At 33.9% G+C, this 17,121-nt stretch overlaps 1 protein-coding gene across 6 annotated transcripts in view; it reads right to left on the reverse strand.

Annotated features, from left to right (window-relative positions):
- Positions 1–583: 583 nt before the first annotated feature.
- Positions 584–17,121, reverse strand: part of LOC150095932 (phosphatidylinositol-binding clathrin assembly protein LAP-like) — a 366,280-nt gene continuing 349,742 nt past the window's right edge. For all 6 annotated transcript variants that reach the window (XM_090409273.1, XM_090409270.1, XM_090409272.1 and 3 more), the window contains 2 exons: positions 10,658–10,852; positions 584–1,708 (listed from right to left, as the gene is read on the reverse strand). In XM_090409273.1, the coding sequence (XP_090265399.1) occupies positions 10,661–10,852 (192 nt within the window). In that variant the 3' untranslated portion in view covers positions 584–1,708; positions 10,658–10,660. The remainder of the gene's footprint in view (positions 1,709–10,657; positions 10,853–17,121) is intronic.

Genomic DNA, 17,121 nt, shown 5'->3' on the forward strand with positions numbered 1-17,121 from the left:
TGGAGGCGAGTTAAATTCTTTTACTTGAGTTACCTTTCACGTATTGCTGGGAATTTGTAATAGTTAAGTCTCCTATATTTGGTATCAGAACTATGCATACTCACTTATTGCAGATTCTAGTTTACAATGCTTAATAGAGATAGATGACAACATTTCAGTGATGTGTTTATGCATTATCTAGTCAATGTTGAATATATGTGATATCAGAAATTCGTTCTTGGCACCCTTCCAAACATTTCTTAAGAGATGTTTTGCCTAAGTTTTTAACAATTAGCACTACTTGCAGAAATGCAATACATCCTTCAGTCAAGAATAAGTCCTGGACATTTAAGGATGTGATTTTTATTTCAAAAATCATAATTTGACTGCACCAAAATAAACCTCTAACAAACTTCCATACTAGATTAAATCCAGCATTTTCAGAGTAATACAAACAGATTTTCTTTTGCACTTTGTTACAGCTGATGTAGTTGCTTGAATGAAACATACAAATGCACAAAAGTTTTGTTAGTATTACAGGTAAATTTAATTGAACAAAAACATGAAATTTAGTTGATGCTGAAATTAGACTCAGACACAAATGTATAGCACGACAATGTTTTATTATGATTTCTGATGCTGTTTTGGTGCGTGGAACACTACCACTTGACATTAAATGGTAATATGGAGACTCCACTTTGAAATTTCTCAGTATTGCTCTAAAAGGACAAATACATGAGAAGGAGGAAGAAACATTTCTCCTCCTACACCATACAACACAAATACTAGTTTGGCAAACCAGAGATGGAATGTGCTTTGGCTACAGTTACCTAATTAAGGAAAACTGTCAAATTTCCCCCTTTAATCATTTTTCATACATACATACAATAGCTTCTTTGATATCAACAAAACCCTCACATGCAATGTAACAGAGCAAAAATAATCATGTATATCTTTGTACATTTTCTAAATGCTATAAAAGTAGTACAGAGTTTTTTTTACAAATTAACAATGACTAAGGCATAAATATTTTTCCCCCTCTTACATTCAGAACAGTTACAACAGGTGAAGTAGCCCCCACAGACAGCTGAACTTATATGGAGAATTGTGACCTCTTAATCAACTCATATACATCACAACAATTCGAAAGGCTAAATTAGTTAATTTATACAGTCTTATGCCTATATTCTTCCTCAGCTGTCTGTGGATGTTACCATAACATGATTAAAGACAAGAGCATTTGTACACACTTACTTACACGATGATGAAGTACAAGTGTTCTGTCAACACACGCATTCACATCACACTCTCATCAGCCCACGAGCATACACATGTAAACACGTGTGGACATGTGAATACACTGGGATAATCGAGCAGGATATTTACGAGTTCGCAGATTTAAGACTCCAAGGGGTTTGGGGGGAAAGGGGGGAAATGTAAAAAAAAAATGTACAGCAAAGATATTTGCATATAACACTTCTGGCGGATGGATTTCCAAATGTTAGTAAAAACAACTAAGAGAATGAGTATGTGTTGCACAACTCGGAACAAAAATATCTGCTTTGGAAGAGGGAAGTGTGTGATAATTTTCCATTTGTTTACACATCTCAAAAATTTACATTTCCTTGGTGTCAATCACACAAGTTTTAATAACACAGAAAATAAGCTTTATCTTTTCTCTTCATATCAGATCACAAGTTTCTGAAGGAACAGCACAAAATAGAGGCATCTAAAAAAAAAAAAATAAATTATTATGCAAAGGAAAAAGCTACATTAGAATAAAAACAAAAACAGTAACTTCCAAGAAAAGTATATTTTAAAATATATAGTGTGAACAGTAATATGGATGATGCTGTAACATCTATATATCAAAAAATTTAAAAAAAAAAGTGTGCATGTATTTAATTTTTACCAAGCCCCAAAATAAAGTGCATATTATAATCAAATGACTGCACAAATATAATCTTTATTCTATAATTTTATGCAAATTAACTAAAATTTATATAAATATACAGATCTATAATGTATAATATACTAAATGAGCCAAGACATGAGATGCCTATGTGGATGACAAAAGTTGTAAATCCCCAGTACATTAATACTGTGGATGAGATAAGTTTAAGATAACTGACACCTTTATGAAAACCATCAAACAGAACTTTTTCAAGCCACTTCAGGCCTCCAAGTAAGTGGAGCAAAGGTCTCAACATCCAGTTTTTGATTGATTAGAATTAAAGCCATGAGGCCAGTGTATTATGTCTGTTAACTGCATGTGTTCCCTTTAATTTGCCTAGTTGGGGATGAAACCCTGCTACTTACAAATGAGATTGGTTAATATACCTTCTAATGGAAAAAACCTTTATGAAGGTTTTTCATGTCCTCGACAGGATTCAAAATCCAGGACTTTCATCAAGTGATGAAATTCATCTCCCACCTGAAGGCATTCACAAGCATCTTGCCTGTAGTGGGATTTAAACCTGCAGTCTGATGGAAAGCAGGTATTCTAACCACTCAGCAAACTAGGCTGGCAATTTGAAAAAAAAGTTAAATGTTTAAAACTTGACTCCTAGTAGATTGTGTATATTGTTTTCCATTAATTATATTATTTTCTCCAACCCCACACAATCTAAATAAAAGCAACCAACTTTCTGCTACAGGTACTTTGGGCAATATTTAAATACTTCAGTAAAGCAATATTTTTAAATGTCATTATTTATACTATATTCTCATTTTCTTTTATTATGATCCTGTTAATAGTGTTATTACTTACATTTAATTATAAATTTTCCATGTACCCCTTATATAGACATGCATACATACATACATGGAAATTCATAAATGTTAGTCATTTTACATCTGAAAATGAAATGTCATAGATTTAAAAGTAAACTTCCAAAATTTGAACAAAAAATACATATGAAATCCAGTAACACATTTTTTTTGTATTAATTCAAGTTACTATATTACACTAAAACTGCTCAACATTAATCATTTCCTCAAAGTTAGCTAGCTTAACCCTGCGGAGGTTGCAGTTGAAAAAATTGCAGCATAGGTCACATGTACCTGAGAGATACATTCATTACTAGTATGTGCTAAAATTCGATAAAACTTAAAAAAAAAAAAAAAAAAAAACACTGCAAATACATGGTTTATTTATTTTCAGTTACAATCTAGAAATTACTGAACAAAGAAAAAAACAACAACTAAACCAATACTATACTGACATTAGAGTTCGAGGTCTCTCTCAGATACAATTTACTATCAAATATCACTTTCGCATTCGACTATCATTCTTATCATCGGACTCGAGTAACAAAATCGCTGAATCTCTTCAACACCTGAGATTATCCATTCAATATTTTTCCAGCCATTTTCAATGGTAAATAAAAAACAAACACACAACTAAACCAACACTATACTGACATCGGAGGTTGCGTTATCTCTTAGATACAATTTACCATGAAATATCACACGTTTACATAATGTGTTAAACCAAAACTGACTGCATAAACAGTGTCGAATATCAATTTGTTTGTACCTGTCAGATCAGCTGCAACCTCCACAGGGTTAAATCAAAATGTTTATACAACATCCATGTAATACATTTTTAAAGCAAAACACCAAACTCAAGAGTTAGTAATTAACAGAATTCATAAAGGGGTTTTGTGAGATGAAGAGTTTGTGATCTGAAGGCAAGAGTGCAAAGTGTGCTAGAAGTGCTTCAAAAGCTAGTGCTAAAAGTAAGACAGCAAAATGGTCAACATTACTGATAACAGATGCAAAAATAACATTAGAAGAATGACAATGTGGTTGCAGCATGGTTTTTATAGAATCTTTTTATAGGACAAAGCATGAGCGATTAGAATAGCAAGTGGTATGACAAAAAAAGAAAGGAAGGAAAAAGGAAATAGCATGAATGCTGTATAAGCTCACAATGTGGTATACTTTAGGCCAGGATGGCGAGATTATGTTTTCCAGGTGTAAAGGTGACAAGAATGGAAAGAGAAAATATGAAAAGGTGACTCTCTTGATTTTTTGCTTTGAGAGTTAAATGAATAGAATGGGTTGACAGAAGTGACTGTGAGCATATTGTTGGTGAACAACTTGAAGGAGAGTTATAAGCATTGTTTCAATAATGGTGAATGTGGACAATGAATCTTCCGACTATGAAGTAATAATAACGTAGCAATAATTACCTTTATAGACCATTTGAAACAGCTACGCAGAACATCCAATCCTTATCTTCCTGCAATGTCTGCTTAGTGTCCATAGAGATACCAAATGATTTTTTGTTAAATTTTGGCAGAGAAAAAAATATGTAAGTTAAATCAAGCAAAACGTACTGAATTAACAAAAGAAAATTGGTAGAAAAACTCAAAACATGACAGAATGAATCAAAAAGCGCCCAGCAATATAAATATTGAAGATGAGCATATGGGTATGAAGAATGACTAGCTTCTTTATATAATGAGCTAATTTTAATGTATTAAAGAAGGAGAAAATATCCAGAAGGAATGCAATCATCACAGCATATTTCAATACCAGAGGTAAAAGCCATTAAAATCAGAAATACAAAGAACCACACCAATCCCTAAAAGTAAATCTGTTGCCTACACCATATTTTCACTTCAGTACGAAACAGTCAAGAAATCATGAGGATGAGGATAAATGAGAAATCTGCTCGTGTAAATTATCTGTTTTATTTTATTTTCTAGAAAAATTAATGTTTTGTAGTCTGTTACTGCTGTTTTTCATGCTATTGCATTTGATGTATTTCATAACATTTTTTGAGCTCTTGCAAAATTAAGTACTGCAATAAAATGGTGCCAAAAAACAAGACTAGAGCAGTACCAAAGGAACATTAATGTTCCTAAGTCAAAGAATAAGAAGGCTTTCCCTGCTGAAGAGAAACGTCTGCATATTGAAGATGAATTACATCCAAAATCTCAAGATTAAAATAAATCATTATAGGATGCTAGAATTGCAGAAGAGTCTAGGTGCTTGGAGAGCATAGGATGGAAAAGAAAGCTAAGCAGTGAAAGATAACAGAATGAAGAAAGTCAGATGTTAAGTAATGACAATTAGGTGAAAAAGAAAGATGTTATTTGGTATGGCAATTCTCTCATTAAACATGCCACTGATGCTATATGAAATATGATAGTAATGAATTAAGAACAGCTATTATGGCAAATGGACAATGAAGAAAAGAAGAGGGGGTGGCATGCACTTGAATACGTTTGATATCAATAGTGTGGAGAAATTTACTGGTGAGACCTAATACAGCATCAGGGAGACTAGATTATGATGGGGGGGGATGGTGAGAATCTATGCATAAGAATGACCTAATTATGCAACTCTTAATGATACATTGCATTATCATGGAGGTGATGAGGAAAGGATGATTGTATGTTTATCTGGTTCAGACTTATGTGCAAGATATTTGCATAAGTATTAGATATGAACAGCGATTTGAAAGTTGTCCACATTCAAACAGCCTACAGAAGAGAAAAGCTGGGCACTGTGTCTGTACATGAATGCCAGAAGTATCAGCAATGATAGTAACATTTTCCAAGTAATAGTAAATGAGTGAAGGAAGTTCTCATATGAGGAGGATTCTAACAAGACCAAAGTGTTGTTATAGACCTAGTAGATCAGTTGCTGGTGATGATGAAATTCATCACCAAATCAACCTGATGGGTGCTAAATGAGTAATGATTACTGGTGACTAATTATCTAAACACTGACTGGGTAATGGGGAAATCTCAAGGGAAGAATGAAACAATTTATTGAGCTGTTGTGAAACAACTTCCTAAAGCAGCATGTGACAGAAGGAACTTTAGGTGAAAGAGTGTTAGATCTGATTACAGTGTTGGGAGTTCAGTTAAAGATGTGACTGTTCTGCTTCTGGTTAGTGACAGTGATCATCCTGTACTGACCTAAAATACATGGATGTTCCATTCAGAAAATGGTTACATGCTACAAAACTACAAAGCAGGAAATTATGACCAACTGAGTATACTAGGTTCTGTTCCATGGTATTAGTTGCCAGATGGGAAGGATATTAGCACTGCATGAGATGTATTTTTAAAAAAAATACTTAGATGCAATGCCAGAATGTGTCCCTAGAGTTTGAAAAATAAACAGGGTAGGAGTGAAATGGATGTGCAGTCTTATTTAAAATATAGATATGTGAATGAATGCCATATTCATAAGGATGTCAGTTATGAAAATTGTAAGATATAGGTCAGAAGAGTTATGAAAGTTATGAAAAAATAAAAGCTAAGCAAGCAGAAAAAGAAACTGGCTCTAAGCTAAAGACAACCAAAAAAATTCTATCAGTATGCTGGAAGTTAAAAGAATAAATGTGAAGGTAACCACAGAATGTAGATGGTATGTGGATGACTGAAGCAAAAGAGATTGTTCAACAAATGAGTGCCTATTTTGCTAAAAGCTATCAAACTGGTGTATGCATGTTCAGCTAATGCCTGTTTGCTAGATGAGGAAATTCAGGTGGTGTATGAGCTTGAAGTACTAGAGCTGTTGCATAATAAAAATTTATGCAACTGATGGGATATTAGCACATATGCTAAACACTAGCAAACAAGAAAAAGAGGGGAGTATGACAGACATCTAAAAACTTCTGAAAGGATCATCATATAGTATACCAGAAGATAGTATTGTTCTGTTCTCAAGGTTTGCCCAGAGTGAGACCACCACCACCCCACTCATTGGAGGCCTGAAGTGTATGTAAAAATAGATTAGTTCCAAAATGAAAAACAGATGTAGTGCAATTTAAAAAAAGGTTTTCATACACTCTGAATGGAGCAAAGTCAAAGCAACAAGATATGATTAACGAAATAGTTTTTGTTCCTAGAAATACCTTCAAGAACCAGCCTGTTAAATTGGTGATAAACAAATATACTAACAAACACAAAGGCCTGTTGACTAAGTTTAAAAAAGTGGCATATAATTACCAGTATTTTGTGCTACTCAGAGGAAACTACCAGCTATAACATAGCTGGCAGTTTGATATAGTGAGAGTTGCTTATATTTCATTTTGTTGGACTTATTACATACTTCTGTAAAGAGGCAAGTCCTAGTAAGGATAACTTACTCCAATCACATAATTATAATAGTGAAACTTTTCTGAATAAGCTACCACGCTTTCCAGGTTTCGACAGTTAACACAGCAAGACTATTTTTCCTGTAATGTTATCACCCATTCAACTAAAGAAGGATGACTTGGTATAATCCTTGATCCATTGTTCCAATCAATCCTAAACATGCTCTATTGAGTTCAAACCAGTGCACTATAGTAAGCCAGTACACTTCTGAAACTGCATTCCAAAACTAGAAATAACTTTTGCTTTATGATAAATTGTGGTGCATCGGTACCAGCAGGGATTGTCTCCCCAGTACCATCACAATGGCTGGAGTGCAGCTGATAAGCACTTTGTCAACAGTGTTCTAGTCATAATTGAGGAGCCAAATTCCAGCACAAAAAACAGTTCTTACACCAATAACACCTCTCAAACTCCTGTGTGGAAACAATGCACTAATGTATGACTGCCCTGGTATTTCACTCTCTCTCTCTCTCTCTCACACACACACACACACAGAGGTGCTCCTTAAAAATTTAAATATCTTAAATTTTGTATGAAATAACTGTTCATTGTTTTTGCAATAACACTGAGAATTTGAAACAATTTAGAGTATATTCAGGGGTTGCAAGGATTAGTTTTTAATATTGCTTCCAATAAAATTGCATTTTTTTATTTTAAAAATCTATTTTAGTGCCTAAAGTGAATTTTTTAAAATTCATTTAAATAGCAATTTTTAAAATTTTTTTTTCAAATGAAAATCAACTTCAGTTAGAGAAAACGACAAAATGAAATTTATTCAAAAATAAGGAGCACCCTAGTTGCTCCCTATTTTCAAAGTTTAAGTTTCTTCTATGAGGCACCCTTTCATTTTGTTCTATATAATAAGTAAAAAAAAAATTAGAAACCTACTGAACGTTTAGGAGTCATGACAAAGTTTGCATATTGAAATAATAGAAGCATAAATGGAGCCTGCATCCATTTCAAACAAAATATGGACAAAGACATATTGTGGTTGCCTTGCTGTCACCATAATTTTGGACTAGTTCTGGAATCCATGATACTGCCATCAACTGGACTTTCCACAGATCCAGAAATACTTTTGTTTAAGAGGTTTCAAAAATTGTGGACAGTCTTAGACCATTCCAGCTTTTAAAATAGTGTCATGAATAAAAAATCCACAGCAGCTCTGACATTGCCAACAAGATAATTGCCATTGCTGAGAGCCAAGCTACAATTAATCAACCAAAAGAAAATTTACAGAAAACTTTGTGGTTGGACTTATTTTCTTGTGAGTGGTTACAGCTAAAGGAATAAACTTCAAAGTTCCTGCTTGACTTTATCATGCCAGGTGGATGGCAAATGCTATTTATGTTTTGAAAATCTGCATGTTCAGAAGTCAGTTTAAATTAATTCCTTCCTACTCCTTCTCCATTAATTTTAATGGAGAAGGAGTAGGAAGGAATCTTGAACATTTGCATATTCAAATGTTAGGATCCATATTAAAGCCTAGTTACAAGCTCCATCTGCTGTGTCTGCCATTATGCATGATCTAGTTCCTGAAGGACATATGCCTCTACAAGAAAGTAAATGAAGCAATCACAAATGATACACTTAAGAATTCCTAGAGCACCTCTGGTACCTTTCAGAGGAATTGATGACCTCCACTATTTTCAATGGCAATATTTCTTTTTAGACTAAGCAAAAAATTGCCAAAGCTCCAAAGTCTGGAGAAGACAGCCCAATGAAACAAGATGCACTTTGCTATAGTAGACTCAGCCATAACTGTGTCTATGCAACTGGAAGACTTCATAACAAACACACAGAGTTCTTTACCTGCAAGACTTCCCACTGATTTTCAAACAAGAATGATGCTGATTGGAATGAAGATAAGTCATTACAGTGAGTAAAAAAAGACCATTCACAATGCATGACAGTTGTCAATGATATTGCAGAAGTGCAGTCCTGATGGACGAATGGACTGCACTTCATTGCTGGGTGCAGTCCATGAGGACTGCACACCAGCAATGAAGACCAGAAACAGCTTCTTTTTGTTGGACATAAGTGACCACAGGAATAAGTACCTTGAATGCAATGAGGCAGCTCTGCTAAAAGAACAGCAACAAAACCAGTAAATTTAAAAACTTTGTTACTATGTGTTTGAATAATAAAGTTTCATTTTGTTATTTCCTCTTATAACTGAAGTTGATATGTTCATTTAAAAAAATAAAATTACTGATCAAATAAAAAAAAAGCAAATTGCATAATTTTATTGGGAGTGATATTAAAAACTGGTACAATCTCTAAATCAACTTAAATTTTATTTATTTTTTCTTATTTTTAATTCTTATGACTTAGTTATCTATGAGCAGGTGCTTCTTATGAAATTCAAAAGATTTAATTTCATTTCAGAAATTATGGCGACTAAAACTGTGTTAGAAATAATTATTTTAATTTCCTGACATTACAGCCTTCATATTAAGGTCATCATCTGGAGTATACAGGTACATATATACAGAGACAAGGTATATTACATTTCACATAGTAGGCTAAAGAGACAATGATCAGCCGTTATTCTACTGGCCTGACCTCTGGTGAAAAATATAAAAATACACAAAATAGTCAGAATGTAGTACATGTGCAAACATTGCTGTGATATTGAGAGCGAATTTATCCTGTAATAGAGAGATTGTATCATTAATTGGGACATTTGTGAAGAGGGCAGAGACATCAAAACTGATTAATAAATCATTTTTTTCCATGCAATGTCTTTGATTTTGTTTACAAAGTGGCCATGAACATTAGCAACCTAATGTGCATGGCCACCAAATCAGTACAACATGCAGTGAGATTAGTCTGTCTACAGTATGTTTTCCATCTCACTAGGCTCTTTACCTCATACTAAGTGACATCTGGCATTCTGATGAGTGATGTAGGACTTAAAAAAGAAGCAGCATAACAACCCTTGGGGACACCAATGACCAACTTTTCCTGCAAAGGTTTTCCACTATGAACTGCCACACACTTCTAGGTCTGATGGACTACAGGTCAATTTCAAGGTTCTCAGTTAAGTGGATGGTTTGGGAGCATCTTTGCACTGCATCCATTAAGTTAGGCTATGAATGTTTAAATATCTCTGTTGCTCCCATTCAGAGAAATCAGCCATATGATACCCTAACATCACTTTTTTTTTTAACGTCACAATATGTCACTTGTACTGTGATTGAATATTGCAATGTGGAAAAATTATCAGTATAACCAAATGTTACTTATATGCCAAAGAATAATTATTTACACACAATAAATCAGCAAGACATGAGATATATAGTTCTGTAAGAATTTCATGTTATTTTTGTGTGTAAATTTTGAATACAGGTTATCCCTCAATCACCTGAGCTTAAAAGAGTTTCTATTTTTCCCTCAGTCCAAAGAAATAATTTTCCTTAATGTTATCTTTTTTATTTTCCTAATACTTGAGGAAAATAAATTCTTGTAAAATAAAGACAGGTCTTAGGTCTCACCATTAATACTACAAAGTTTGCCAGATTATAAAATAAAACATTTAATATCAAACATACCTTTCACAGTGCTCCAAAAGGATCATTAACTGTCGTTGCCTGTGTTGGTGGTACTGCAGTCTGAGGCATCATGGTTTGTGAAGGAGCCATATTTCCGTACAGAGTTGCTGCTTGTGATACTGGTTGAGATCCTGGCATATTAATGCCCATACCCATGCCAACTCCTCCTGGGGCCATGGTTCTCATACCTCCCATCTGGAATTTAGACAAAACATTATGTATTGGTTTTAAGTGTTAGTTACACAAGTTCAATGTAATTTTGTTTGAGATATATTTATTCTTAAAGTGAGATTAATATACATTAAAATGAACATCAAATTCATTGAGGGAAATATCACCACCTCAACAGTAAGGAACACTAAGATGATAATATAACCATATGTACCCACAACTTCTTTATGAAGTCTGCAGACAGTACTGCCAGTTAAAATATAGACTATATCAGCGTCATTTGGTCTATTTCATGACGTCTGCCACCAGAATATTAAATTTTGTCTTATTTGTCTATAAATCAGTATAGGCAACAAGCAGATGATGGAATATTAAGGGATGGGCTGATCCAGATGTAGAGTATGTAGCTTCAGTTTCTCTTGATCCCAATGTAGCTTGTGATACAAACACAGGCAAATGTCCAAGTGGAGCCTCCTAATGCTCTCTTGGATCCCAGGAAGCATTAGGTATCAGTGGTATAACAACCTTTTCAATGCCTATAAAGGACTTAATGAACTTGTGTAAATGATGCACCTTTGGTAGTTTTATCTTCATTTGATGTAATGTAGAGAGAGAGAAGGGGGGGGTTATCAAGTAGCATCTGTTTCCTAGATATCAGCCATTCTAAGGTAGATTTGCTTACCACCAAAATGTGAATAATATTGGATGGATTTGGAGTTATAGAGGTGGGAAACTGTCTTGAATAGAAGAGGAAACTGTCTTGAATAGAAGAGGTCTTTAAGTGTGAAGGGACTATATGTATATGATGTCTTTATAACAGGAAAGGCTAGAAGTGCAAGTTAGTCCAAGAACAGCAGTCTAATCCAGAGTGGAAATCTGAATATTATCAAAAAATAGGAGCGAGCAAAGCAAATTTTCTCATAAGAAAGAAAATAGGATTGTTTTGGAAGCATTGAAGTTCACTATAATTGACTGAATATTCTCTTACTAACCACAGATCTTATCTGTGGTTAGTAAGAGAAGGTCATTGTATAGAAGGAAGAATGTCAAGAGTCCTGGAGGAACCCAGCATTGACAGAGAAACTTGAAGCGAGGAAGCTGGTGAACCAATACTACAAAGGAACAAAAGCAAACCATAAGTGATCATTAACTGAATGGCCTCCAATGAGGTAAAGAAGTTGGTTGCCTATGACCATTATTTGGGAGGATTGAGGTGAAGACAATAAGACATTTTTTTTTCTTTATCCTACACACACAAGAGGTACCAGTACTTGAAGTGGTCTACCATGACATGCATTGTACGATGAGAGAGAAAGCTGGCTATGCTATCCAATAACCAAGGGTGGCAAGTGGACTGGAGATCATTTTTGTGAAAGAAAAAGCAGAAATGTATTTTGGTGGCATTGAAAGTGACCACATTATCCTTGCCCCACTGAAAGATGGTATTAAAATTAGTGTTTAAGACAGTGGTTGCAAATGATTTTGAAGTTTGGGATGTCTGAGAATTATGTGGTTTGTCAAAAGATGGAGTGTACTATTGTTGGCAAAACTGTGGATGGTGACTGAAAGTAGCTCATTTATGTATAGCAGAAAGAGGATGCAGGTGATAGAACAGGGATACTGAGGCATTCCTGCAATGGCAGCAAAACCCAAAGAGAGAGTGCCATCTACCATGACATGAGTGAATGACCGAGAAAAAGCTGGCTATCCAATAACAGGTGGACTGAAGGAAAGGCAGTTTCTTTTTTCTTTTCTTTTCTTTTTTTTTTTAGCAGGCTACAATTCCAAACAGGATGAAAAGAACCCTGGAGATGTCTCAGGTGATTGCACATTTCTCCAAACCTTTCTATGGTGCATGTCTAGTGACAAGTAATGATCAAAGATCTTTACTTGTCACTAGACATGCTATCAGCTATGGATCTAGGTTGGTAGAATCCAGATTGGTGAAAAACCTGATCCTCTCTCTAAATCAATCTGAACTACAGCTAGCCAGTAATCACATTACACGTTTACAATAAACATGCATGCGTGATAATGAATAAGAACAATAAGTACTCTCTGTCACATGAACGTGTAACCTTAGCTACTAGTTGGTTTACAATGTTTTTTATGTTCCTTTCAATTTGCATTTACTAGTTTTTATGTCTTTCCGTAAGCGCCTTGAAAAAGCAAGACAGTTTGCTGGCGAAACTGGTAGGCTATAATGTAAATTTGTTTGTAAGTGGTCAGTATTAAATAAGTTTGTATTTTAATAGTGGAAGATTATCGAGTGCCTAGAAGTGTTGTAAGAGTTTTCCATAATGTGCAAGCTATGATGATCACACCTGTAAAAATATCTATTCTATAACTAACATGTGATAGTGTTGCTTGTGTCCAGAGAACTTGGTCAAATTTCGTATTGCTGGAGCCAGCTAGTCAAGCTTGAATGAGTAATATTATTAAACATTTTCCTTGTGAAACTAATGTGAGAAACTTCATTGAAGAATTAGTTTGTGTTTGAATGTATTATCTCACAATGTATGTGTAAATGCAAGACTGAGCCTTTTAAGAACTATTTTAATCCTCTGATAGATATTGATGATGCCAGCTAAGTGTTTGATAAAATTGAAGTTTGTGATTATTCTACGAGACTAAAAGGAATTACTTTTTAAGGTTTTGCTGACTATTGTTGTTGTTTAAGGTAAAACCAAGTTGAAATCCTAACGGATGAGAACTGTGAAAGCCTTATATGTTCAAGCAGTAAATGATGCACTCAGCTGAGTAGAATCTAAATACTTTATAGAATGCGTAAATTATTTTCTAATTGTATTGATCTTAATAGAGTTCTTGTTTCTTATGTAAAAATAATTTTGTGACAGAATTAAATATCTTGTTTAACTTGATTCTTGTGCTTGCCTAATTTCAGTTTCATTGCACTGCTCATTAAAATACTTATACGTAGGGTTTCCTGCAAGATTCGTAAGAAAATTTCGGTCTGTAGTAAATTCACGTTGCTGTTGTGCTATTTGATGCTTGATTCCTTCACAATAATTGTGCGATTTCAAACATAGAGTGGCACAGTATAATAAAAATTTTCTTTATGTTTGAATGTGGGGTCAACCAACAACTAGCAAATATAAGGTTGGATGAAAGACTAAACTAACAAAGGTCATCTACTACCAAGTGGATCTAGTTGGAATTTCCTCTATCTAAGAGGCAGATATGCTCACTGGGATATTTTTGCCAGATCCTCTTCTGTGGAAACAAGCCACAATATGAGAAGGTAACTCAACAGGGAAAGGCTGTATGCTGCTATGATGGCTAACTCATCTCTCTTTAGTAAAATTTCGGGGGGGGGGTGAATACCATCTGGACCAGGAGACCGATATCCAGACTAAGGGATTTTCTTTCTGGCAAAAAGAAAAATGAAGCATACAGTGGACTGTTTATGATATAGTAAGAGACAATTTTCTTCTGTTATCCACCCAAGAATTAGAGGATCAATGCCAAGAAGTCAATTGCATCACTGGACGATGTTACCATGCTGCACCTAATAACTTTAGCAAAGAACCAGAAGGCTCATCTGCCATTTGAGCAAGAGGCAAGTTTTCTGCACTTCATCCTTTTAAAGGTGATCTGGATTTGATTTTTAACAGATGGGGTGAAGTGTAAGATGAGTGAAAAGCTGAGGTTGATTTGAACCATGCTGAATTTATCAAGGCTGCTTTAGCAAGCTATCAAAAATGATTTATCAGTAATCCAGCCATTGAAACATCTCACCAATGACAGCCTCATGCACTTGACAGCATATTCCTGCAGTTCATAAATAGGAATTCACAGAATTTAGGTCAGGTGACTCTTATGTAATTGGCTCATCTTGACCAATCCATATTTCAAGAAACTTCTGAACAAGTCACTCAATCATAACTGTGGTGGAACTCCATATCATGTCTGGCCCACATCATATTTCTCCTCCATACCAAGGAAAATGTCTACAGGGTTTTGCAAGAATATATTCTGTGATATATAATTCTATCTTGATTGAATAACTGCATGTGGATTTTGATCAGCCTACATGTGTTTGGTGATAATTCAAAATGTCATCTCGACTGATGACTTGTCTGTGAGAAGCATCATCATATAGACCATAATGGTCTGTTCCGGTCTCATTATCCATCCAATATCCTTTTTTGAGATCTAACCTTGCCTTCTCTTTCCAACTGGCTTATATTTTAGTATTTGTTTAGGATATCAGGTGTTGGCCATTTGGTTTACACGTTCTATCCATTTTTGTTTATAATTGTTTAGTTCTTCTATTGCTTTTGTTTTTAATTCTTTTAAAATGCCTTCATATTTTTTGGTCTAATAATGTGTATTTTGCAGTTCTTCTCATAAATCTCATGTAACTTGTTTTTATTCTTTGTTTATTGCCCAAATTTCACTGCTATATAACAATGTGGGCACCGCTAAAGTATTGTATATATTTTCAAGCATGTTTCTTTTTGTACGATATTTGGATTGAGTGTTCTGTTTATAAGGCCTATAATCTGTAAAAAGTTTGAAGTTTTTAATTTTATGTCTTTTTCTCCTTCATATGATATTTTGCATCCAAGATAACTGAAAGTATTTATCTGTTCTATTATTTTATTATTAATAACTATTTGCTTCTAACTGGAGTTTGTCCACAAAATACCATTGTTTTAGTTTTATCTATGGAAATTTTCATTCCAAACTGTTCTACTATAACATTTAAATTACATATTGCTCTTTGTAAATTGTCTTCCTTATTTGATATTATTACCTGATCATCTGCAAATAATAGCATATTTATTTTGTTATTCCAGGACATTTCTATACCTGGATTGTTTAAGGTGTTTTCCACTGTATTAATATTTCATTAATGCAAATATTAAAGTGTTGGAGACAGAGGGCATCCCTGTCTTACTCCTTGATTTATAGATTGTTTTTCAGACATTTATTCATTTATTTATTTATTTTTTTTTTTATTTCATTATCTTTGTATATATTCAATATTGCATGTAGTAAAATATTAGGTATATTTATTCTTTGTAATATATCAAACAGTATATATCTTTTTACTTTGTCAAATGCTTTTTCATAATCTATAAACGAAAGATGAGTTTCTAAATTAAATTCTCTTCTTTTTTCTATAAGTAGTTTGAAAACAGAAAGCTACATCTATTGTAGAGCATCCTTTTCTAAATCCATACAAGAGAAACTATTGGTTCTATACATTGCTATATAAATCACTGACAATATCCGATAAAAGTGCTTGAACCTGCTGGAAAGTGATCCTGCAATACACATACTGGCAGCTCATGTAATCCCATGGTAGTATTCACACTGAATTTCTCAATATCAATCCTTGCATTATCTCTCTACCTGGATGATACACATTTGGCCTTATAATCATGCAGTAATTCACTAACACTAATTATTAGTGTTAGTGAATATCATTAGTGTTAATAAAGATTAACACTAATGATAGAGAAATGACAGTAGAATCCTTCCATAATTATTCTTCCTTTTATTTTCCTCATACAAATGAACTGTAAGACTGCCACTGACCTGTTCCAGTGGCAGTCTCACGTTTCCATTCATTTTGTCTTTCTCACCTGGAAGGCAAAACATTATACATGTCCATAAGGATGTGCATTGCATTATGAGATACTAAGGCAATTGATGTGAAGTCATTAGCCTCTATATACAAGTATCCCAGTCATGATGTTACTTCACGCACAAATTTTGTTTGCTTACGCTTGGATAAAGGATGAAACCAAGAATATAATTTCTTGGCATCTTTAATTTATTCCATAGCCTTTTAATACATTTGCTTCTCTAGTTGATTTTCATGAGTTTATGTCTCCTCTGGCCTCAAAGAGGATCATAAACATTTACATGTCATTTTGGCATATCGCAAAAAGTTGTAACATTTACTCCTGTGCATCTTGCACAGGAGTACACCTTCTTTAGTCTGCAGGGTATTCTTTGGTCTCCAGCATGGCTTATCAATAATTAATATTCTTAAACTAGTAAGTAATATTGTATATATTAAAAGATATTTTTGTATAAAATGTGTTAATAACTTGTAAAATATGTATAAACCCAACAAATAATGAAAACTCAGAAAAAACATTTAAATATAATAAGTTTTGCTACTAAACTATTCACACTGTGTTTCTGATCAAATTAATAATATAACTATCGAGTTAGTTGTATGAATGATTCAAACTCAAATGTTAATTTTTAAAAATACTTGAGTGCTACTGTATAATGAGAAGATTGAGTTTTAA

The sequence above is a fragment of the Typopeltis vanoorti genome, chromosome 19 (assembly GCF_054136105.1).
Source record: "Typopeltis vanoorti isolate ZY-2024b chromosome 19, IOZ_Tvanoo_1.0, whole genome shotgun sequence".
NCBI classification, from domain to species: domain Eukaryota; kingdom Metazoa; phylum Arthropoda; class Arachnida; order Uropygi; family Thelyphonidae; genus Typopeltis; species Typopeltis vanoorti.